Raw genomic sequence first — 24,727 nt, 5'->3', positions numbered from 1 at the left:
GCAGGTTAAGATCCTCTCTGGTAAGCCAGCTCATGGGCTACACAGAATATTAGAAATGGGTTAGAACAATATGTAAGAGCTAGCCAATAAGAAACTGGACCTAGCCGGGCCAGGCAGTGTTTGAAAGAATACAGTTTCCGTGTAATTATTTCTGGGTATAAGCTAGCCATGCGGGCGGCCGGGTGCCAGGGACGCAGCCCTGCCGCTCCTATTTCAACACTCTACCTTAGTCCGAAATGACGATCCTGCCTGCAGGAATTTCAGGAATGAGACTGTGTGTGAGAGCTATCTCCTCCCCTTTTATATTCTCCTCTAGTTCTGGAATTAAAAGCATGCACTATCACCCAGTTTCTATGACAAATTAGCATGTCTACTGGGATTAAAGGTGTGTCACCACTGCCTGGCTGATCAGTGTGGCTATCTTTCACTCTAAACTTCAGGCAAGCTTTATTTGATAAAATACAAATAAAATATCTCTACAGGTCTGTGATGAAGCCTGTGGCCCAGGTTGCTACTAGGGCCAATACAGAGTTCTGGACAAAAGACTGCAACTTGGTTTGAGTCTCAGGGCCACGTCACAGCAGGGGACATTCAGATACGAGTGGACTGTGCTGCTACATGGGGTCATGGTGTCATCTAGGCCCGGGCTGCTGCTGAAGGCCATGTCAGGGTTTGTGGCCCTTTAGCAGCTGGGGGCTGGACTGACGCACGGGGCCCCTGTTCCCACCATGAGCTATGAGGGTGCCCAGGGTCAGATCAGTCACCTGAGTCCAGGTTGGTGTCTAAGGGCCAGGAAGCTTCCGGATCTAAGTATACTGCACTGCTACACACAAAGTCCTGGTGATGTCTGGGCCAGAGCAACAGCTGAGGGCCATGTCAGAGTCCATGGCCCTATTGACAACAGGGTCTGTGATGATGTCCAGTGCACCTGCTACCATGGACGGTTGTGCAAACACCACAGCTCGAGGCCATGTTGGTATCTCAGGGCCATACTGCTGCTGGGGCAGTGGTGATATCCAGACCCAGGCACTGGAGCCTTATGGTTCTACCATGACTGGGGTCTGTGCTGAAGTCCAGATCCTGCACTTCCACCAAAAGTCACATAGAGGCTCAAGGTTAGAGCCACAACCATTCCTACCTGAGTGGCCAATCCTTCCACCCACAGCCAGGTGATGTGGGAAGTCCTTTTGTATATGCGTTGCTTTCCTTGGTTAATGAATAAAGAAGCTGCTTTGGCCTGTGATAGGGCAGAATAGAGCCAGGCGGGGAAAACTAAATGAGTGCTGGGAGAGAGTAGGCAGAGTCAGTAAGAAGCCCTGTAGTCCCGCTGGAGACAGGTGCCGGACAGAACTTCACCCGATAAGCCACAGCCACGTGGAAATATACAGATTAATAGAAATGGGCTAACTTAAGATGTAAGCGCTAGCTCAAAATATGCTTAAGTTATTGGCCAAACGGTATTACAAATACCAGGATGTCTACTAGGCCAAGCTGCTGCCAATGGCCATGTCTGAGTCTGTGGTCCGGCTATAGCTGGGGCATATGTGGATGTCTGTGGCCTGTGTCACCTCATGGCCCTGGGAACCATGCAAGATGAAATCAGAGGGCTATGCTGAGCCTTTGCTAGCTCTGGGAGAGCTGGCCTTGCCTCTCGCTGGACACCACAGCGAGAGCTGGACCCTGCATGCTGGAGAAGATGGCTCCCATCACATCACAGACCAGGGTGAACTATCCCCGAAGGCATGCATGTAGGAAAGCAGACTCCGTTCACTTGCCCAAGGTGGGTGACCCCAGGGGCCTGGACTGACCAGCTTGGCTACTATCCAGGCCTACAGCTTGGCCGTGGGTTAATCTAGCCTAGCACCTACCCCATCTAGGACCGACTGGAGTTGGTGAAGGGACTGGTCCTGTGGAATGACACCCGCAAAATCTCCAAAACCAGTGGCAGCCACAGGATGTCCCAGAGGAGTTCCGGTGAGGATCCAGTGATGCTGCACTAGAAACCAGAGGCCTTGGACCAGACCAGTGACTCACTGCAATGAACATTTGACAGTAAAGCTGATGAACGAAGAGGTATACTGTATGCACACTGAAACCTCCATTGCCACCAGGATGGATGAAAAGGTGTTGGAGAAGCAGGAACGAAGGAGAAATTAAGAGATTTTTCTGTTGTGGCTCTTGTTTTGTTTTTGTTGTGGGTCTTTTGTTTGTTTCGTTTTTGTTTGGGGGTTGTTTTGCTTCTAATTTTGTTCTCTTGATTGCTTACTGTGAATCGTTTTCTTATGTGGGGTGTGTGTGGCAGGGATGAGGGGGGCATAGGGAGGACAAGGAAGTGAATAGAATTGGGGTGCATGATGTGAAACTTGCAAAGAGTCAATAAAGAAGTTATTTTTTTTTTAAAGTTTTGTGGAAGCTGAGATGGCTCAGAGGTTAAGAGCAGAGGTTGTGAGTTCAACTTCCAGAAAACACATGGTGGCTCCTGACCATCTATAATGGCATTTGAGGCCTTCTTTTGGCATGCAGATGTATATGCAAATGGTACCCATGTATACATAAAATACATAAATAAAAATATCACACTGAAGAAACTGTAAGAAGGTTAGTAAATACTTTTTAAAAAAATTGTAAGAATTTTTTCTGCTTCTTTACATGGACAGTGGGTAAAGATTTCAAGGAACCCCTAAAACAAAAGAGGTTCTGATAAAATGAATAGAATTCTAAGCAAAGAGCTCCAACTAATCAGTAATGTATGAAAGTTGCTTCCTCATTCCAACTCTCAAAAACTAAAGTTACTTTTGAATGTGAAGTTCAACATTTATAGACACAGTTTTCTGTAATTCTTTCACCTAGTTTATTACACATAAAGAGGTTTCGAAAAGCCTAGAAAATTTAAAGAACAGAAATGAAATGAGACAATGTACCCAATTACCTTGTAAATTACCTTGTGTTGTTGTAAATGAAAAAGTTACATGATGAAATGAAGTAAGTGTGCTCTGAGTAAATCATATTTACAAAGATTAATTTCATTAACAACCTTTATTTTCTCTTCTTGTTTGGCAGTGGTGGAGATCAAAAATAAGGTAAAAAAGTTGCATAAGTGTCCAAAACTGGATTCTAACCCTAGCTTTCTTTCCACCTCATAAGTATTTAATATCTGCATACCCCTTAACTCTTTTTAAATTATCAACACCAGGCATTGCAACAGTGTTTCCATAACAACAGTATAGAGAACAAAGGGTATCTCCATATTGCATTCTTAATTCTTAAAGTTCCTAATCAATCATGCTGACATGCGAGATATATTTGAAAAGTACAGCCTAATACATATTTTCTGAGAACCACAAACTCGTTTGAAACGATGGTGCTTTCTCTGTCCATTACTAGGCATCTATTGGGAAAACTCATACATCCATGCTCCTGGCTTACAGTGAGCAAGGAAATTGGGAGATTTTTAAGACATCTGACGGAATGGACTTAAGTATTTCCATTGACATAAGAAAGATAACTGGCATGAGCTTTTATATTTTAAATAACATGACAAGGGGAAAGCAAACGAGCAAAGATAAATGGCATATGCTCTTAAAACCTAACCTCACACTGGTAGCAGTTTGTTGAATGATATTTTCTGGAATCATAACTAGGGGCAGCAGTAGTGATGCACTGTGATGATCATGTATACAAATATATAAAACTAGCAAGCACGCCACAGCCCATTACACCCAAAAGAAATACACATGGTTTGATGACTTTAACAAACTTTACACTAAGTAACTATGGCAAAGTAACATTGTAGGCTAGGGTTAATGTTCCTCAGTTTGGATGTATTTAACATAAATCACCTTTAAAAGGATGCAATTTATGAAATCTAAGAAGCACTGGTATTAGTGGAAAATAGAGTTCAATATATTTTAATGAAATATTTAGTAGATAACAAGTAAAACAGGAAAAAGCAAGGCCTTAAAAAGTAATACTAGTAAAGTAGGAAATTCTCCTCAGTAACTAGGATGAAACAGAAACAAGGAAAAACAGTAACATCCTGGATATCTACCTGAACATTCAAAAATAATCTGAATCACGAAAATGAACAAAATTGCCACCCTTTAAAAGTGAGATTAACTCGTACTCATAAATCACTACTTCCTCTCACTATATCGCAACCTTCCAGGAGAGACCATTATTACAACACAAAAGACAGAACTATATTCAACCACAAAGTACTTTTAATAAATAGGAACCGCAAACTACATTAAAGTGTATTCAAGTCATTTAAAACAATTATTAAGCAGGTTAGAAATTGCACCTAGTGGGGACTAACACTATCATTAATCACAATTGAAAAGATTCACTAAAATTCATTACATTTTATTGAGATACACGGTATGGTCGTGTTCATTTTTTGTCCAGAGAAACACATCAGCCTAATATATTTTATGTTTCGATGAGCAAAGAAACACTTATAATAAAAGTTGAACAATATAAACACAAAAGAAATTTTACATCTTAAAAACCAGTTTCAAACTGATGAACATGGCAATAGGTTTTAACTTTTTAAAGATACACAGTTTCAAGCACGGTGTGGCACATCTGTCTGAGTTTGAGGTCAGCCTGGTCTCCATAGTGAGTTCCTAGAGAGACAGACCTAGGTAGAGAGATAATGTCTCAATAAATAAAAGAAAGAACAGTTCAAAAATGGCAATTGGGGCTGGTGATGAGACCCAATGAGTAAAACTGCTTGCTGAGCAAGCCTGGCAGGGAATAAAATCTTGAATTTCGTCCACTGAGCTCCACATCTCTACTACGGCACACACACAAACACACACACACATAAATAAATAATCAAACATCAAAAACTTTAAAAGAAAATATACACTAAAATTACAAAATATAAAATCTATGTAAAAACGTTACTCTCAGAAAAAATCTAAGTATGCACCTAAATTTAGGAAACTGGCAAACAATAATAGCTTAAAAAAGTACATGCCAGAAAATGACAGCCAGAAAATACTAACAATGGACAAATATATTTTTCAACTTCACATGAAACACGACAACTCAAAATATACCTAAAAATTAAGCATACTCGGATGGTTACAAATGCCATCTGAATTTGACAAACCCAATACAGCTTTCTACCAAAGGAAACTGTATTATTACTTGATTTAAAAACTGCTATTAAATTGAAATTCAATTGATTTACCAAACAGATTTTATCACCAAAACTCAAATAGTTTCTTTATTCAGGTGTTAGTGTTATTCCTTCATAGAGGTTATTGTTATTCCTTGCAGCGTCCCGGTGGCTTTCCACTGTGGGTTAAAGTTCCTGTTGTGCCCCAGCTTTGCAACCATGAGGAAAACAGGCAGGTAGAATCATGCCAAAGTTATTATACTTGCCAAACCATACTTTAAAAGTTTTTTTTAATTAAGTCAAGCAGTCTTGTATGTACATAAGAAAGGAACAAAAATTACAATATTTAATTTTTTAGTGTATTTCAGTAATATTCTACCAAATATTGCTTCCAGCCCTTCACGTTTCTTGCTTATACAATGATCATCTACAGGAGAAAATTTAATGACTCTTATCTGAAACAAACTTTACTCAATGTTGCCATCCTCTAAACCTCCACTGCCCTACTGTTGGAATAAAAGGCATGTATCAACATGCCTGGTACAACAACAGATTGTATCCTATGTACGCTTGCTATGTAAGAAAAAATTATACAGCTACTGATCTCATATCCTCTCACTTTCTCTCCATACTTCCTTTATTCCTTGCAAGCTGGCTATGAAAACGCTCACATGATTTACATTGGTATAAATTCTATCCACTGGATTTCTTCTCATTGTGAATTCTTTCATGTTGGTGAAGGTATGTCGAACATGTGAAGGCTTTCCCGCATTGTTCACACACATATGGCTTCTCTCCAGTGTGGTTTCTTTCATGGATTTGAAGGGATTTTGAAAAAGTGAATGCATGCCCACACTGCACACATACATATGGTTTCTCTCCGGTGTGAATCCTTTCGTGATTGTAACAAGCTCTATGCTGGATGAAGGCTTTCCCACACTGTTTACATGAATAAGGTTTCTCTCCAGTGTGAATTCTTTCATGTTTGTGAAGGTATGTGGAACACGTAAATGCTTTCCCACACTGCTTACAAACATAGGGCTTCTCTCCAGTGTGAATTCTTTCATGGATGTAACAGGCACTGGAATAGGTGAAAGCTTTCCCACAATGTTTACATGAGTAAGGCTTCTCTCCAGTGTGAATTCTTTCATGGATCAGAAGCTGAGAAGAACGAATGAAGGCTTTCCCACACTGCTTGCAAACGTAGTGTTTCTCTCCAGTGTGAGTTCTTTCATGATTGTTACGGGTTGTGGGATCACTGAATGCTTTTCCACAATGCTTACATAAATACGGCTTCTCTCCAGTGTGAATTCTCTCATGTTTACGAAGGTATGAAGAACGTCCAAACACTTTCCCACACTGCTTACATGCATAAAGTTTTTCCCGGGTGTGACTCCTTTCATGTTGGAGAAGGTGGTAAGAATGAATACATGCTTTCCCACATTGTTTACACACATAAGGTCTGTCTCCAGTGTGAGTTCGTTCATGATTGTAACAGGCCCTGGGATGGATGAAAGCTTTTCTACAGTACTTACATGCAAAAGTCTTCTCTCTAGTATGAGTTTTATGATGTTTGATAAGGTGACTAGAATTAATGAAGGCTTCGCCACACTGCTTACACACAAATGTCTTTTCTCCAGTTTGGAGTTTTTCATAAGACTGAACATAACTACACGCCATGAGAGCGGCTTCAAACTGCTTATATTCAAGGACGTTATCTCCACTGCGCGTTGCTTGAGAATCCTGAGCAGAAGCAAGACTCCTCCAGTGCTCATTAAAGAGTTTATTTTCACAGGGTTTCTCTCTGGAAAGATTCTCAAGGGTAAGAGAGGACTCGGAATACGTAAAATCTTTCCAATATTTCTTATGTTTAAAAGACTTGTCCATATCTTCCTGATACTCATATGGCTTCTCTACAGTTGGATCACTGCGATGCGCATCTGATTGTGAAAGACCAATGGCATCATTTGCACACACACTGTTGTCACAGACTGCTATTCCAGGAGGCATGTCCTCATTACCAACAGGCTCTTGAATCTGCCGGTGGGTTTCTCCATACTGAATACCACATTCAGATTCATATAATCCTTTAACCACATGAGTGCTGAAAAAAAAAATGAAAAGAATATTACTATAGTTTTATGGCTAGCCAAGAGAGATACTGGAGGTTGGGTATTGAGGTGCACACTTGCTACTGCAGTATTTAGAAGGCAAGGGCAAAGGGACTACAAGTTCGAAGCTAACATAAACCACATAGAAAGAGCTCACCCTAGGGGAAAAAGAGTTGTGACTATTGCCACAAGAATTTATGCCTAAAAAAAAATTGAACAGGGGCTGGCGAGATGGCTCAGCAGTTAAGAGCACTGACCGCTCTTCCAGAGGTCCTGAGTTCAATTCCCCGCAACCACATGGTGGCTCACTGCCATCTGTAATGAGATCTGGTGCCCCCTTCTGGTATGCAGGTGCACATGGAAGGAATGTTGTATACATAATAAATAAATAAATCTTTAAAAAAAAGAAAGAAAAATTGAACAGTGAGCCACAGGCCCTGGGAAAAACACAATTTTCTTAGTTTCTCTAATAACATTTTGTCTCCTAAAACAATCCACATGATTACAAAAAGAATGGTGTAAAAACACTGCAGATACACAGTAATTTGTTCAGCCCATGTTACATTTTATTCTTTAACTATTCCTATTTCATGGTTGGCTCATATGTGACAAACATGGTCTTTGCCAAAGTTACCAACGTTGAATAGTCTTGATGCAAAATGGTGTGGGTCAGGCTTTATGGAATTGGGATAGCTGAGTATTTTGTTTTAAAGATTTATTTATTTATTGTGTATACAGTATACTGCCTGCATGCATGTCTGCAGGCCAGAAGAGGGCACCAGATCTCATTGCAGATGGTTGTGAGCCACCATGTGGTTGCTTGGAATAGAACTCAGGACCTTTAGAAGAGCAGGCAATGCTCTTAACCACTAAGCCTTCTCTCCAGACCAATAGCTGAGTCTTTTTAACATAGTTATTGAAGCTACATTACAATTTATCCCAAACACACTTTTATTCACGTATGTTTTACATTCAAAGTCTAAAGGTAACTCGAAAAACTATATTAAATAATTTTGTGCACACAGTAAAGTTTTCGTATAATGAAAGAATTGGGGAAAAGTCTCATATAGCTTAGGTTGCGTGGTATTATGCAATATTACATCACAAAGTTGGGATCCTTCAATTCTGAATGCTCAAGTTCAATGAAGTTTCAGATTAAATCAATTTACATTTAGCTGTATTTGGATTATTTACTTGGGTATCAGATTTTCTACTACTTTCAAATTTTTACTGTAAATTCTTTTGTTGTTGTTGTTGTTGAGTGTAAATTACCTCAGATTTCTCCTAATACTTTGGTAGTCCTCTCCAATATTTTCTTCCTCTGTTTTCCCTGAAAGGCAAACCCAAGGAAAGTTTGGTTACATATTACATTAAAAATCATTACATTCTTATCTTCCGCCCCGTGGTAAAATGCAAAAAAGCATACAAATATTTTATTTTTTAGCCTTTTAATATTTCAAATTAGGCAACTACACAGAAGAGCAAGAAACAGTTACTTTTGTGAATGAATAAGAAAAATAATTATGCTGTATTTTTTTACCTATGGAGATCAGGTTGCTAAAGGTTTCCTTCATCACATCTCTGTAGAGCTCCTTTTGATAAGAATCCAACAAAGCCCACTCTCCTAGAGTGAAGTTCACAGCCACGTCCTCAAAGGTCACTGGCTCCTGAAAGAATCCACAGACACTTAATAAGACTAATGGTGAGAAAACACGGGAGATCCAGAGTGCCTTAATCCCTTCACTTCATGCCTGTTCTTCATCTGTTTCTTCTATATCATGATTAGCACTACTTTTCACTAGTTACAAATAGTGAATACACACTTAGTATTCATTCTAACTTGTGCACTGTCGCAAATCCTCAGTCCAGTAAGGAACTGCATGACAAATGAGCAACACAACACCAGCACCTCTTATGATGTTTGCCTTGATACTCTTTGGACAGTGCATCTTTAGTAATTTGGAACCCACCAGATTTAGAAATGTCTACTTGTCAATAGAAGCTAATTATGAAGCCTGAGGACACCCACTGGAACAGAAACAATTAGCTTAATGGTAAAGGGGGAATCACCGCCATGCAATGCTTTATAGTATTCTATATACTCTTAGTATCTTTCCAACTTTCTACCTATTTCTGACATACTAAGAATCTGAAACCCCAATGAAACTTGGATGAATTCTCTCTTATCAAGATGACGAATGTGCCCAGGTATGGTGGTGCACATATTAATTCCAACACAGAGGAGCAGGGGGCAGATGGATCTCTGTGAATTCAAGGCCAGTGTCGCCTATGTGGCAAATTCAAGGACAGACAGAGCTACACATATAGTGAGACCCTGACTCAAACAAAGAAAAAGACTGTGGATGTCAGCCCTACACAGAACATTTTAATCAGTTCCCCCCTTAGCCCAAGGCTAAGGGAACATCATAGAAGAGGTAGAAAGAATTTAAGAGCCAGAAGAGGAAAGGGGTGCTACAAAATGCTGACTTCTGGGTATCACGTGACTACTGTGCCTGTGAAGTCATGGTATCTATGTTAGCCTACACGAGATCAAGTCAGACAAAATCCTGGCATAAACAGAGAGATACTCTCCAATCCTCAATCCTTACTAAGGAGCTAGTGGCAGATGGTAGCTGCTGGGGAGGGAGAAGCGCTCTTCTTTTACTGTGTAGCCACTGGGAGTTTCCTATGCTCCAGTGAATGGTACGATACCATGCACATATTGGCAGTACTGATTAAACTTAATGGTTTACAAGGAAAAAAAGACATGAAGTTGGGCAATAGTCATATTAGGGAGGATATACAGAAAGTTTCAGGTGGAAGTAGATATAATCATATTTTATTATGCACACATACAAAATTCTCATAGAATAAAAATGTAAAAAAAAATCTCATCATTGGTCTGATAAATAACATGAAAGATCTTCTGTCAAAATGTGTTACACCAAGGCCAGATAAGGAAGATTGCTGCCGAACTTGGTAGCATGGGTTGCATCCCTGGCCTATATGATAAAAAAAGAGAACCAACTTCTGAAAGCTGTCCCTGACCCCCACTCTCTGTTGCGGTCCAAGCACATCACAGCCAGCCCTACGAATAAATACAATGAAAACAAATCAAAGCAAGGCATAACTTTATGAAAGAGAAATAACAAGCTCAGGCTCTTTCTGATGTGTTTTCTGGGACATTGAGTGAAATATGTGACAACAATGGCAATCTCTCCCAGAAGATAAGAACAGAAGGGAGGCAGCTGGCGCGGGCTGGACCGGCAGGTACTGACACAGTGGCAGGCAACGCAGGCAGCAGGGACCAGCGCAACACTGAGAGCAGATCGCCCCAGGACAATTAAATCAAAGAGGTAGGCCTTTGGTTGGCGAGGTCCCTGGCAAACAGGGAACCTGGTTCTTTTCCTGAAGACCCGTCTGAGGGGTGAAAGGGGTCTTGGCCCCTGGCAGGAGCCAGGAAACAGAACGAGGGCATTTTGCAAGAGGAGCCTCTGGGCAGCAGGGAAACCTGATCTGGTTTTAAAAGACCAATTAGAGAGCATCAATAGGAGGAGATGGGCAGGCGCCAAGGCAAAAATTCACCCAATAATCTGAAAAACAACATGAAAGCACCAGAACCCAATGATCTTACAACAGAAAGTCTTGACCACTCTAACACTGAAGAAGTGGAAAAAATCGACTTTATGAAAGCAATAGAGTCCCTTAAACAATATGTAAAAAACACCTTTATAGAAATGGATGAGAAGTATAACAAAAAGTTTGAAGAATTGAGTAAATACGTACATGAGACCCAGGAGACCCATGAGACCCATGTAAATACGTACATGAGGTAATGGAAACAGTTCAAGAATTGAAAACTGAAATGGAAGCAAGGAAGAAAGCACAAACGGGGGACCAGCTGGATACGGAAAATCTAGGTCAACGAGCAGAGCCTACAGAAACAAGCATAATCAATAGAATACAAGAAATAGAAGAAAGAATCTCAGATTCTGAAGACACCATAGAGAAAATAAACGCACTGATCAAAGAAAACAGCAAAGCCAACAAATTCTCATCACAAAACATTCAGGAAATATGGGACACAATAAAAAGACCAAACCTGAGAATAATAGGAATAGAAGAAGGGGAAGAATTACAGCTCAAAGGCCCAGAAAATATATTTAACAAAATTATGGAAGAAAACTTTCCCAACATAAAGAAAGATATTCCTTTGAATATCCAAGAAGCATACAGAACACCAAACAGACTGGATCAAAGAAAAGCATCCCCTCGCCATATAATAATCAAAACACAAAATATACAGGTTAAAGAAAGAATATTAAGAGCTGCAAAGGAAAAAGGCCAAGTAACTTATAAAGGTAAACCGATCAGACTTACACCTGACTTCTCTATGGAAACCATGAAAGCCAGAAGGTCCTGGATAGAGGTTCTTCAAAAACTAAGAGACCATGGATGCAAACCCAAACTTCTATACCCAGCCAAGCTAGTATTCACTATCAATGGAGAAAACAAGACATTCCAGGATAAGAACAAATTTAAACAATACGTAGCCACAAATCCAGCGCTACAGAAAGTAATAGAAGGAAAATCGCAACCCAAGGAATCCAACATTGCCAACACTGACTACAATAACTCAGGAATCTAGCGAACCTTCACCAGTACAACTCAAAGAAGGGACACACACAAACTCTACTACCGAAAACAGTAAGAATAACCGGAGTAAACAACCACTGGTCACTAATATCACTTAATATTAATGGTCTCAATTCACCTATAAAAAGGCACAGGCTAAGGGATTGGATACGAAAACAGGATCCAACATTCTGCTGTTTGCAAGAAACACATCTCAACCACAAAGACAGGCATCTACTCAGAGTAAAAGGTTGGGAAAAGGTCTTTCAAGCAAATGGTCCTAACAAAAAAGCAGGTGTGGCCATACTAATTTCCAACAAAACTGACTTCAAACTAAAATCAATCAGAAGAGATCGAGATGGACACTTTATACTCATAACAGGAACAATTCATCAGGATGACATCTCAATCCTGAATATCTATGCCCCTAATATAAAAGCACCCACTTATGTAAAAGAAATATTTCTAAAACTCAAGGCAGACATAAAACCACACACACTAATAGTAGGAGACTTCAACACACCTCTCTCTCCAATGGACAGGTCAATCAGACAGAAACCTAATAGAGAATTAAGAGAATTATTGGAGGTAATGAAGCAAATGGACTTAACAGACATCTACAGAACACTCCACCCAAATAGGAAAGAATATACCTTCTTCTCTGCAGCTCATGGAACCTTCTCAAAAATTGACCATATACTCGGAAACAAAGGAAACCTCCACAGATACAAAAGAATATCAGTGTCCACCTGTGTCTTATCAGATCACCACGGATTAAAGTTAGATGGCAACAACTATGCTACCCCCAGAAAGCCGACAAACTCATGGAAACTGAACAGTCAACTACTGAACCACACCTGGGTCAAGGAAGAAATTAAGAAAGAAATTAAAGTCTTCCTTGAATTTAATGAAAATAAAGAGACAACATACTCAAACCTATGGGACACGATGAAAGCAGTGCTAAGAGGAAAGTTCATAGCACTAAGTGCCCACTTAAAGAAAACAGAGAAAGCATACATTGGGGACTTAATGGCACACCTGAAAGCTTTAGAAAAAAAAGAAGCAGAGGTGCCCAGAAGGAGTAGAAGACTGGAAATAATCAAACTGAGGGCAGAAATCAACAAAATAGAAACACAGAAAACAGTCCAAAGAATCAATGAAACAAAAAGTTGGTTCTTGGAGAAAATCAACAAGATCGACAAACCCCTATCCAAACTAACTAAACAACAGAGAGAGAACACGCAAATAAATAAAATCAGAAATGAAAGGGGGGACATAACCACAGACACAGAGGAAATCCAGAGAATCATTAGATCTTACTATAAAAGCCTGTATGCCACAAAACTGGAAAATGCAAAAGAAATGGACATTTTTTTAGATAAGTACCATATACCAAAGCTAAACCAAGACCAGGTGAATGATCTAAATAGACCTGTTAGTCGCGAAGAACTAGAAACTGTTATCAAAAATCTCCCTTCCAAAAAAAGCCCAGGACCAGATGGGTTCAACGCAGAATTCTACCAGAACTTCCAAGAAGAGCTAATACCTATACTCCTTAACGTATTTCACAATATAGAAACAGAAAAGTCATTGCCAAATTCCTTTTATGAAGCTACAGTTACCCTGATACCAAAACCACACAAAGACCCAACCAAGAAAGAGAATTACAGGCCTATCTCACTCATGAATATCGACGCAAAAATTCTCAATAAAATACTGGCAAACCGAATTCAAGAACACATCAGAAAAATTATCCATTATGATCAAGTAGGCTTCATCCCAGAGATGCAGGGCTGGTTCAACATACGCAAATCTATCAATGTAATCCACCATATAAATAGACTGAAAGAAAAAAACCATATGATCATTTCATTAGATGCGGAAAAAGCATTCGACAAAATTCAACACCCCTTTATGATAAAGGTCTTGGAGAGAATAGGGATACAAGGGTCATACCTAAATATAATAAAAGCTATCTACAGCAAACCGACAGCTAACATTAAATTAAATGGAGAAAAACTCAAAGCCATCCCACTAAAATCAGGAACAAGACAAGGATGTCCACTCTCTCCATACCTCTTCAATATAGTGCTTGAAGTTCTAGCAATAGCAATAAGACAACATAAGGGGATCAAGGGGATTCGTATTGGAAAGGAAGAAGTTAAGCTTTCGTTATTTGCAGATGACATGATAGTATACATAAGCGACCCCAAAAATTCTACCAAAGAACTCCTACAGCTGATAAACACCTTTAGTAGCGTGGCTGGATACAAGATCAACTCCAAAAAATCAGTTGCCTTCCTATACACTAAGGATAAGGAAACAGAGAGGGAAATCACAGAAGCATCACCTTTCACGATAGCCACAAAGAGCATAAAATATCTTGGGGTAACCCTGACCAAGGAAGTGAAAGATCTATTTGACAAGAACTTCAAGTCTTTGAAGAAAGAAATAGAGGAGGACACCAGAAAATGGAAGGACCTCCCTTGCTCTTGGATTGGGAGGATCAACATAGTAAAAATGGCAATTCTACCAAAAGCAATCTATAGATTCAATGCAATCCCCATCAAAATCCCATCAAAATTCTTCACAGATCTGGAGAAGACAATAATCAACTTTATATGGAAAAACAAAAAACCCAGGATAGCCAAAACAATCTTATACAATAAAGGAACGTCTGGAGGCATTACCATCCCTGACTTCAAACTCTATTACAGAGCTACAGTATTGAAAACAGCTTGGTATTGGCATAAAAACAGAGAAGTCGACCAATGGAATCGAATAGAAGACCCTGACTTTAACCCACAAACATATGAACACCTGATTTTCGATAAAGGAGCTAAAAGTATACAATGGAAAAAAGAGAGCATCTTCAACAAATTGTGCTGGCAAAACTGGATGTCAATCTGTAGAAGAATGAAAATAGACCCATATCTATCACCATGCACAAAACTCAAGTCCAAGTGGGTGAAAGACCTCAATATCAGTCCAAACACACTGAACCTGATTGAAGAGAAAGTGGGAAGTACTCTACAACACGTGGGCACAGGAGACCACTTCCTACGTATAACCCCAGCAGCACAGACAGTAAGGGCCTCATTGAATAAATGGGACCTCCTGAGACTGAGAAGCTTCTGTAAAGCAAAGGACACTGTTGCTAAGACAGAAAGGCAACCCACTGACTGGGAGAAGATCTTCACCAACCCCACAACTGACAAAGGTCTGATCTCCAAAATATATAAAGAACTCAAGAAACTAGACCGTAAAAGGCTAATCAACCCAATTATAAAATGGGGCACTGAGTTGAACAGAGATCTCTCAACAGAAGAAGTTCAAATGGCCAAAAGACACCTAAGGTCATGCTCAACTTCCTTAGCGATCAGGGAAATGCAAATCAAGACAACTTTAAGATACCATCTTACACCTGTCAGAATGGCGAAAATCAAAAACACCAATGATAGCCTTTGCTGGAGAGGTTGTGGAGAAAGGGGTACACTCATCCATTGCTGGTGGGAATGCAAACTTGTGCAACCACTCTGGAAAGCAGTGTGGAGGTTTCTCAGGAAATTTGGGATCAACCTACCCATGGACCCAGCAATACCACTCTTGGGAATATACCCAAGAGAGGCCTTATCACACAACAAAAGTATATGCTCTACTATGTTTATAGCAGCATTGTTTGTAATAGCCAGAACCTGGAAACAACCTAGATGCCCTTCAATTGAAGAATGGATGAAGAAAGTATGGAATATATACATATTAGAGTACTACTCAGCAGTAAAAAACAAGGACTTCTTGAAGTTTGCAGGCAAATGGATGGAAATAGAAAACACCATCCTGAGTGAGGTAAGCCAGACCCAAAAAGAGGAACATGGGATGTTCTCACTCATATTTGGTTTCTAGCCATAAATAAAGGACATTGAACCTATAATTCGGGTTCTTAGAGAAGCTAAATAAGAAGGAGAACCCAAAGAAAATCATATAGGCATCCTCCTGAATATTAAACTTCATCAGGCGATGAAAGGAGACAGAGACAGAGACCCACATTGGAGCACCGGACTGAAATCTCAAGGTCCAAATCAGGAGCAGAAGGAGAGAGAGCACAAGCAAGGAACTCAGGACCGCGAGGGGTGCACCCATACACTGAGACAATGGGGATGTTCTATCAGGAACTCACCAAGGCCAGCTGGCCTGGGTCTGAAAAAGCCTGGGTCAAAACTGGTCTCGCTGAACATAGCGGACAAGGAGGACTACTGAGACCTCAAGAACAATGGCAACGGGTTTTTGATTCTACTGGACCTATTGGTTTCGTGGGAGCCTAGGCAGTTTCGTGGATGCTCACCTTACTAGACCTGGATGGAGGTGGGTGGTCCTTGGACTTCCCACAGGGCAGAGAACCCTGATTGCTTTTTGGGCTGACGAGGGAGGGGGACTTGATTGGGGGAGGGGGAGGGAAAGGGGAGGCGGCGGTGGGGAAGAGACAGAAATCTTTAATTAATAAATAAATAAATAGATCAAAAAAACTGGAGATTGGTAGCAAAAAAAAAAAAAAAAAAAAACCACAAGACCCCCAAAATGTGTAAATAAAACTGAGTCAGATCATGTATGCATGCCATTAGCTGTGGTACCCTTTACCTAATTTGATATAGCAAGATCATAAGAGACCAATAATAATAATAAAATGATTTTGATTTAAAAAAAAAAAAAGAACAGAAGGGATGGAGAGTCAGCTCAGTGGGTAGGAGTGCTTGTTGCTCTTGCAAAGGAGTCCCCGGCACTCACAAAAGGCAGCTCAAAGTCACCTGTAATTTCAGCTCCAAGGGATCTGACCCACTCTTCTGGCCTCTGCAGGTATCCCACACACACACCCACTACACTGGTTAGTTTGCGGATTTTTTGTTTTGGTTTTGTAAACGTGAAACAAGCTAGAGTCATCTGAGAATAAGAAATCACAACTGAAAAGTGTCTTCATAATACTGGTCTGTAGGCAAATATATGAGACATTTTCTCGATTCATGTTTGATATCAGAGGGCCCAATCCATGGTAGGCAGTATCACTTGTGGGCAATGAAAAGCAAGTTGGAGAACAGTCTGTTATAACTTTAAAAATGGGTGGGGGGATGAAACCATCATACAACAGGATTCATGTGGAGAGTTTTTTTAATTGGGGGAAGGGAAAGGGAAAGAGGGGAGAGGAGAAGAGGCCTGTGTCTGAAAAAAAGGAGCAGCGGAGGACAGAAAGAGAGAGAGAAAGAGAGAGAGAGAGAGAGAGAGAGAGAGAGAGAGAGAGAGAGAGAGACTGTAGTCTTTACATTACTTTTACTGTCCCTTTAAAGTCCCAATAAAGAAAGAGAATTACAGACCAATTTCCCTTATGAAAATAGGTGCAAAAATTTTCAATAAAGTACTTGCAAACCAAATCCAAGAACACATTTAAAAAATCATCTACCATGATCATGTGGTCTTCATCCCAGAGATGCAGGGATGGTTCAACATACATAAATCAATAAATGCAACCCACCATATAAACAAACTGAAAGACAAAAACCCCATGATCATCTCATTAGATGCAGAAATGGACTCTGACAAAATCCAATACCCCTTCATGATGAAATTACTAGAGATTAGGGATTAAAGAAAAATCCTTTAAAATAATAAAGGTGACCCCGCCCTCCACCACTGCGGCCACATTAGCCAGCCAGCAGGCAAGGTTCCTGCAGGCAGACCATCCCACCATCACCCCCCATCAGACCCTATAATCTACAAGTCATTCTCTGACCCCCCAAACCTACCCATCTTCTGTGACCTCAGCAGCTCCCTGAGACATAGACACACTTGTATAGATTGGACTAAGAGGTAAGTGACTGGTCTCCCAGCTGGAGAGCCCAGCCTTTAGGCCCTAAGCCCAAGGGCACCACAACTCGTGCCCCTCTCCCAAGCAGCAGGCAAGGCTCCCATAAGAAGGCCACTCCACCCACTCCCAATTTGACCCTGTAATCTACAAGCCTCACTCTGTCCAGTGGGAAGTAGCCTTGAACTTATTGGCACAGGAGACCACTTCCTAAATATAACACCAGCAGCACAGACACTGAGAGCAACAATAAATAAATGGGACTTCCTGAAACTGGAAAGCTTCTGTAAGGCAAAGTACATGGTAAATAAGATAAAACAACAGCCTACAGAATGGGAAAAGATCTTCACCAACCCCGCATCTGACAGAAGGCTGATCTCTAAAACATATAAAGAACCAAAAAAAAAGACATCAAAATATCAAATAATCTAATTAAAAAATTGTATACAGATCTAAACAGAGAATTCTCAGCAGAAGAATCCCAATTGGCCAATAGACATTTAAGGAACTCTTCAACATTCTTAATCATCAGGGAAAAGGAAATCAAAATGTCTCTGAGATACCATCATACACCTGTCATAATGGCTAAGATCAAAAACACTAATAAAAGCTCATGCTAAAGAGGATGTGGAGTTCAGGGAACTTATACAGTCACTTTGGAAATCAGTGTGGCAGTTTCTTAGAAAATTGGGAATCAATCTACCCCAAGACCCAGTGATACCCACTCTTGTGCATGTACCCAAAGGATGCTCAATCATACTACAAGGACACTTGCCCAGCTATAGTCGTAGCATTACTCATAAATAGAACCTGGACACAACCTAGATGCCCCTCATAACTGAAGAATTGGTAAGGAAAATGTGGAACATTTACACAATGGAATATTACTTAGCTGTAAAAAAAAAAATATAATGCCATCATTAAACTTGCAGGCAAATGGATCATCCTGAGTGAGATAACCCAAACTCAGAAAGACAAACACTCATAAATGGATATTAGATGTAAATCAAAAGATAACCAAACTACAATCTACAGCTCCAGAGAAGCTAGGTAACAAGGACCCTAAAGAGGGACACATGAATCACTCTGGGAAAGGGAAATAGATGAGATCTCCTGGGAAAACTAGGGGTTTGGTGGGTGACATTAGAGGGAAGGAGATTAGGGATGGTCAAGTTGGGGAAGAGATGGAGTGGAAGAACAATGAAAGAGATATATTGATAAAGGGAGCTATTCTTGGGTTAGGAAGAAACTGTTGCTAGGCAAATTCCCAGGAATCCATAAGGTCAACCCCAGCTAAGACTCCTAGCAATAGTGGAGAGAGGGTGCCTGAACTGGCCTTCCCCTGTAATCAGATTGGTAACTACCATAACTGTCATCATAGAACCTTCATCCACTATCTGATGGAAGCAGATGCAGAGATCCACAACCAAGCACTGGACCGAGCTCCAAGAGTCCCTTCGAAGAGAGGGAGGGAATATATGAGCAAGGAGGGTCAAGACTGCGATGTGGCAATCTACAGAGACAATGGGATCAAGTTTGTGGAAATACACAATGTCTGGACTGTATGGGTCCTAACTAAGCCCTCTCCATGCAGGCGATGGTTGTGTAGCTTGGTCCATTTGAGGCACCCCTGGCAATGGGATCAGGATCTATCCTGGTGTATGAGCTGGCTTTGGGGGACCCATACCCTATGGTGGGATGTCTTGCATAACCTTGATGCAGGGAGGAGGGGCTTGGTCCTGCCTCAACTTAATGTGACAGACTTTGCTGATTCCACATGGGAGGACTTACCCTTTCAGAGGAGTGGATGGGGAAGTGGAGCTGTCATGTAAAAGAAAGAAAAAATAATGATAAAGGTAGTTTACAGCAAGCCCAAGGCCAACCTCAACTTAAATGGTGTGGAACTCAAAGGTTCAGTAAAATCAGAAACAAGATAAAGTTGTCCACTATCTCCTGACCTATTCAATATAGTACTTGAAAGCTCAGCTAGAGCAATAAGATAACTACAGGCGTCCAAGGGGATACACATAGGAGAGGAAGAAATCCAAGTATCTATTTGCAGATAGTATGTTAGTATATATAAGTAACTCTAAAAGTTCCACAAGGGAACTCCTACAGCTGATAAACACTTTCAGTAAAATAGTTGGATACAAAATCAACTCACAAAAATAAGTAGCCCTCCTATATACAAATGAAAAATTGACTAAGAAAGAAATCAAGGAAACAACACCCTCATAAAAGCCTCAAATAATATAAAGTATCTCCGGGTAACTCTAACCAAATATGTGAACGACTTATAGGATAAAAACTGTAATTGAAGAAGATATTAGACATTGGAATGGTCTCCCATGCTCATGGATCAGTAGAATTCAAGATGATCATCATACCAAAAGAAATCTACAGATTCAATGGAATCCCCATCACAAGTTCAACACAACTATTTATAGAGCTTCAAAGGACAATTCTCAACTTCATATGGAAACACACACACACACAAAATCTCAGGGTAGCTAAAATAATCCTGAACAATAAAAGAACTGCAGGAGGTATCATTACTCCCAATTTCAAGTTATACTACAAAGCTATAGTCATAAAAACAACAAGATAATACGACAGACTTGCTGGTCAATAAAATTGCATTGATGGTCCCATCATAAACCCACACTAATGGACATGTTTGGGGCTTTTTTGTTTGTTTGTTTGTTTATTTGGGCTTTTTGGTTTGTTTGTTTTATTTTATAAATAATCCAGAAATACACATTAGAAAAAAAGATAGCATCTTCAACAAATAATGCTGATCAAGATGGAAAGCTACACATAGAAAAATCCAAATATACTATTAGTTATCACACCGCAGATTCATTTCCCAATGGATCAAAGATCTTAACTTAAAATCAGATACACTGGGGGCTGGAGAGATGGCTCAGAGGTTAAGAGCACTGACTGCTCTTCCAGAGATCCTGAGTTCAATTTCCAGCAACCACATGGTGGCTCACAGCTATCTATAATGAGGTCTGGTGCCCTCTTCTGGCATGTACGCATACATAGAAGGGATGTTGTATATATAATAAATAAATCTTTTTAAAAAATCAGATACACTGAACCTGATAGAAGAAAAAGTGAGAAATAACTATGAACTCATTGACATAGGAAAAAAAACTTTCTGAACAGACACCATTAGCACAGGCACAATTAATATATGGAATTTCATGAAACCAAGAAGCTTTTAATACCATCATTCCGACAAATCTTTATCTTTGGATATCAGAAAAGATTTTTACCAACTCCACATCTGATAGGGAACTAACATCCAAAATTCATAAAGTACTCAAAAAACTAGATATCAAGAAAACAACCCAACTAAAAACTGGGTACAGGTCAAAACAGAGAAAACCCAAAAAGCGGAGAAACATTTAAAGAAATGTTCACCATCTATAGCCATTGATTAACTGTAAATCAAAACTAATTTGATATCCTATCTTACACTTCTCAAAACGACTAAAATCAATAGAAGTGACAGCTCACGTTGGAGAAGATGTGGAGTAAAGGGAACACTCACCCATTGCTGGTGGGAGGGCAAACTTGTACAGTCACTGTGGGAACAGTGTGGCAGTTCCTCTTTTGGGCATATACTCAATGGATGCTGTACACAAGTACAAAGGACACTTGCTCAACCATGTTTATTGCTGTTCCATTCATAACAGTCAGAAATTCTACACAACTTTAACATCCATCAACAAAAGAATGGATCAAATGAATTGTGGTACTTTGACAAAATGGAGTATTATTCAATGGTTAAGAAAAAAAAAAAGAAACAATGAAATTCACAGGCAAATGGATGGAACTAGAAAAACCAAAACTATTCTGAGTGAGTTACCCCAGACCTAGAGAGAGAGATCTGATCAGTGCCTTGCTTAGCCATCACTGGAATAGTTTCCTCCTGCAGCACGTGGGAACAAATAGACCCACAGCCACTATTACTCAAGAGAATGCGACCTTGGAACACTCAGCCCTAAATGGAATGTTTGCATAAAATCCCTCCCCCAGAACTGAGAGAACTCCTTTGAAGAGGAGGCAGAAAGAGTATAGAACCCAGTGGGAATAGAGAATCCCAAGGAAATAAGAGACTCTAAAATCAACCCGAGGAAAGCTCATATGAACTCAGAGACTGAAGCAGCAGGTACAGGGCCTGAACGGGTCTGCACTAGGTCATCTGTGCATATATTATGGCTTCAGTTTAGTTCCCCCCGCCGCGATATAGGGTTTATTTGGTTGCCTTAGTTGTCTCAGAACTAGCTCTGTAGACCACTCTGGTCTCAAACACACAGAAATCCATCCACCTCTGCCTCCTGAGTATTGGGATTAAAGGCGTGCAGCAAAACCACCCAGTTTTTTTTCTTAAAATCCTTCTCCTGAGTGTGTGAATAAGTGGGACTATGATTCTTGCACTTTCTCTTGGACTATTTTTCTTCTGTTTGTTTTGTCCAATTAGGATGCATTAATTTTTGTTTCATCTTATTTGGTTGTTATCCCTTAGACACCTGTTTGTTTTCTAATGAGAGACAAAAAGGGAGTAGATGCGGATGGAAGGGAGAGGGGGAAGGATCTGGAAGAGGGTAGAGGGAGGAGAAACCATAATCAGAATATATTGTGCCTGGGGGAGACCTATTTTTAATGCAAGTGGGGAAAAAGAAGTAGCAAAAGGTATGTTTAGCTACAAATGTTTATGTGCAAAATAGGGGCTGAAAAAAGCTGTGTGAAGATTATTATATGGAAGAGTCAGTCTGCAAAGGACGTTCAGAAGCCCTTTGTTACTGGGACTTTCACTAAGGAACTGAGCACACACGAGGAAAGCACCTGGTATACACATTAGGGAGAGGCCGTCATTCTGCAAATGTTTCACAGTGTCCTGAACCGCACTGCCTCATGCCAATATTTAAAGCTTGCCTGACCTGTTGGGTTTTCTTTTCCACCTCAAACTCTATTAAATTGCCCTCCGGTTTCATTCTAAGTCCATCTTTATTTTATTTTTTTAAATTAAAGAGATCAAAGAGTCGAAAAGAAGTAATCTCAGCTTCCAGGGAGACACACTGAGAACCCAGAGACATGTGAAATAAAGAATTCAACTTAATGATGCAAATACAAGGTCTTGGGAAAAGAACAACAAGTCAGATCCAAAAGCAAAGACAGCAAGACATGGAAACGAGACGGTGAGAAATTAATGAAAGAGAAACTGAAAGTACAATACAGTCAACCGCTACATCAGGGGCGGCTCTTGTAAGAAAAAAAAAAAAAAGTAAGACAGGCAAGCTACTAAAACAAGTCATATATTAGAGAAGGTTACAAGACAGTCCAGTGGAGTGCAGAGGACCAACTGATAATATCTGAACACAACTAAAACAGAGAAAGGAAAGAAAAGGCATTATGTGTGAAACTAAGTGGTTAAACTCTGAGTCACATACAACATGCTAAAATTAAATCAAGAGGATATAAACAACTTACGCATATTAATAATGAACAATGAGGCTGGAAAATACATAGCAAAAACTCCCAACTCACAATTCCTTCTGCGTATTCAAAACTAGAGAAAACAAACGACATTTTTTTCTTGTACATTTAAGTTATTTCCCTCCATTTCATGCCTTTTTTTCCTCCACAGTCAGTAATGCTGGAAACATTTTCCAAAAATTTAACTTTTGCTTAGACAATTAACAATTTCGCCAGATTGACGGGTGAAAACAAACAATTGTGAAACAAACTGAAAGTTTCTTCTTCCTGGAAAGCCTGGGCATTTTCTCCCACTCTCAGACAGAGAGAGCAAACAAATCCTTCTGCATTAACAAATAAACTAAAGCAAAAGCCAGGATGCGGGAGGTAAATGGTTTGCCTAGAATGAGCAAGGTCTGAGGTTCAACGCCCAATACTTTTAAAAGGGTAACAGCGCTGTCACTCAAGTCCCTTCCCAGCAGTCTGAATTCCAGAGAGCATCAGCACCAACTCGCCAGTGATGCAGTGTTTGGAGAGGCGCGGTCTCACCAGGGAGCACTGGGGACTGGAAGACGCAGCTTCAGCAGGGCAGGCAGGACAGGGGAGGGCCGACCGAGGGACCTCATCCCAGGCTCCCCGCTGCCCGCTGCGTACTCATTAAAATGCACATGGGTTTGAGGGCAGTGGTGACAGACTCCCACCTCGGACTCTGCAGCACAGCGCCAGGGGAACGTCAGGGCGGCGGCGCTACATTGTGACAAAGCCTCTGCAGTGTCATAAAACCACCACGCTCGACTCCAGGAGTCCAGGGTAAACTCACCATTTCCTGCTTTGGGGCGTGAGCAGGTGTCCTTTCTAAAGGGCCTGCAGGGTAGCAGAAGGCGCCACCGCCCAAGACAATCCACCACTGGCCTCCCTGCAGCTACACAGGACTCAAACAGGGCGGCAATGGCGACACCCTCTGACTGTCCGTGCTCTTCATTGGACAGATCGTGCAAGAGAGTAACAGCGTCTGTGATTCGTGAATGATAGCGACCCGCCTCCTTAAATCGGACCGCACATCGGGTTTTATTCCTGTTCAAAAGGAGCTCAACTGACCAACCAACCTAACTCTGATTTCTTTCCCCTGGAGTAAACCCGGAGTATACATTCTATTTAAAGAGACTGTGTTCCGAGAATTTTTGCACATGCACTTGCTTGCTCGTGTACTCAGAGAATTCCTTTTGCCTTTTACACACACACACACACACACACACACACACACACACACACACACACACACACATTACTTTGTTCCGAACATTCAGGGCTCAATGGCACACTTGCACAACCTTTAAGGTGGGTTCTGGAGATACAAACGCAGGTCTTCATGAAGGATGAACAGACATTTTTTATCAGCCCAGCTCTTCTTTAAACTTGCAATACTGGTTGTCAGCATGATGCTTTCTGTAGTGTTTGGGTTTTATAACACACAGGGAATGCTGAATTCAGGATTTACCTTCAAAGTGAAGAATTTCT

The 24,727-nt window shown here is 40.6% G+C and overlaps 1 protein-coding gene across 1 annotated transcript; it reads right to left on the bottom strand.

Moving 5' to 3' along the window:
• Positions 1-2,888: 2,888 nt before the first annotated feature.
• Positions 2,889-24,163, bottom strand: LOC126491126 (zinc finger protein 709-like). The gene is made up of 4 exons (XM_050126554.1): positions 24,030-24,163; positions 8,777-8,903; positions 8,509-8,566; positions 2,889-7,229 (listed from the first exon to the last, which is right to left on the bottom strand). The coding sequence occupies exons 1-4, from the start codon at positions 24,030-24,032 to the stop codon at positions 5,819-5,821; spliced, it is 1,599 nt and encodes a 532-aa protein (XP_049982511.1). The 5' UTR covers positions 24,033-24,163; the 3' UTR covers positions 2,889-5,818.
• Between the last annotated feature and the right edge of the window lie 564 nt (positions 24,164-24,727).

Source organism: Alexandromys fortis, unplaced genomic scaffold, assembly GCF_014885135.2.
Source record: "Alexandromys fortis isolate MF-2015 unplaced genomic scaffold, M_Fortis_MF-2015_v1.1 scaffold_237, whole genome shotgun sequence".
NCBI lineage: Eukaryota > Metazoa > Chordata > Mammalia > Rodentia > Cricetidae > Alexandromys > Alexandromys fortis.
The sequence above is the reverse complement of the archived record's forward strand: the minus strand, read 5'-3'. Positions and strand labels throughout refer to the sequence as shown.

Excerpts from the sequence above, each read along its gene's own strand:
- LOC126491126 (XM_050126554.1), bottom strand. Across the intron at positions 8,567-8,776 it reads TAGCAACCTGATCTCCATAG|GGAAAACAGAGGAAGAAAAT; the intron begins GTAAAAAAATAC and ends TTTGCCTTTCAG. Across the intron at positions 7,230-8,508 it reads AGTATTAGGAGAAATCTGAG|CACTCATGTGGTTAAAGGAT; the intron begins GTAATTTACACT and ends TTTTTTTTTCAG.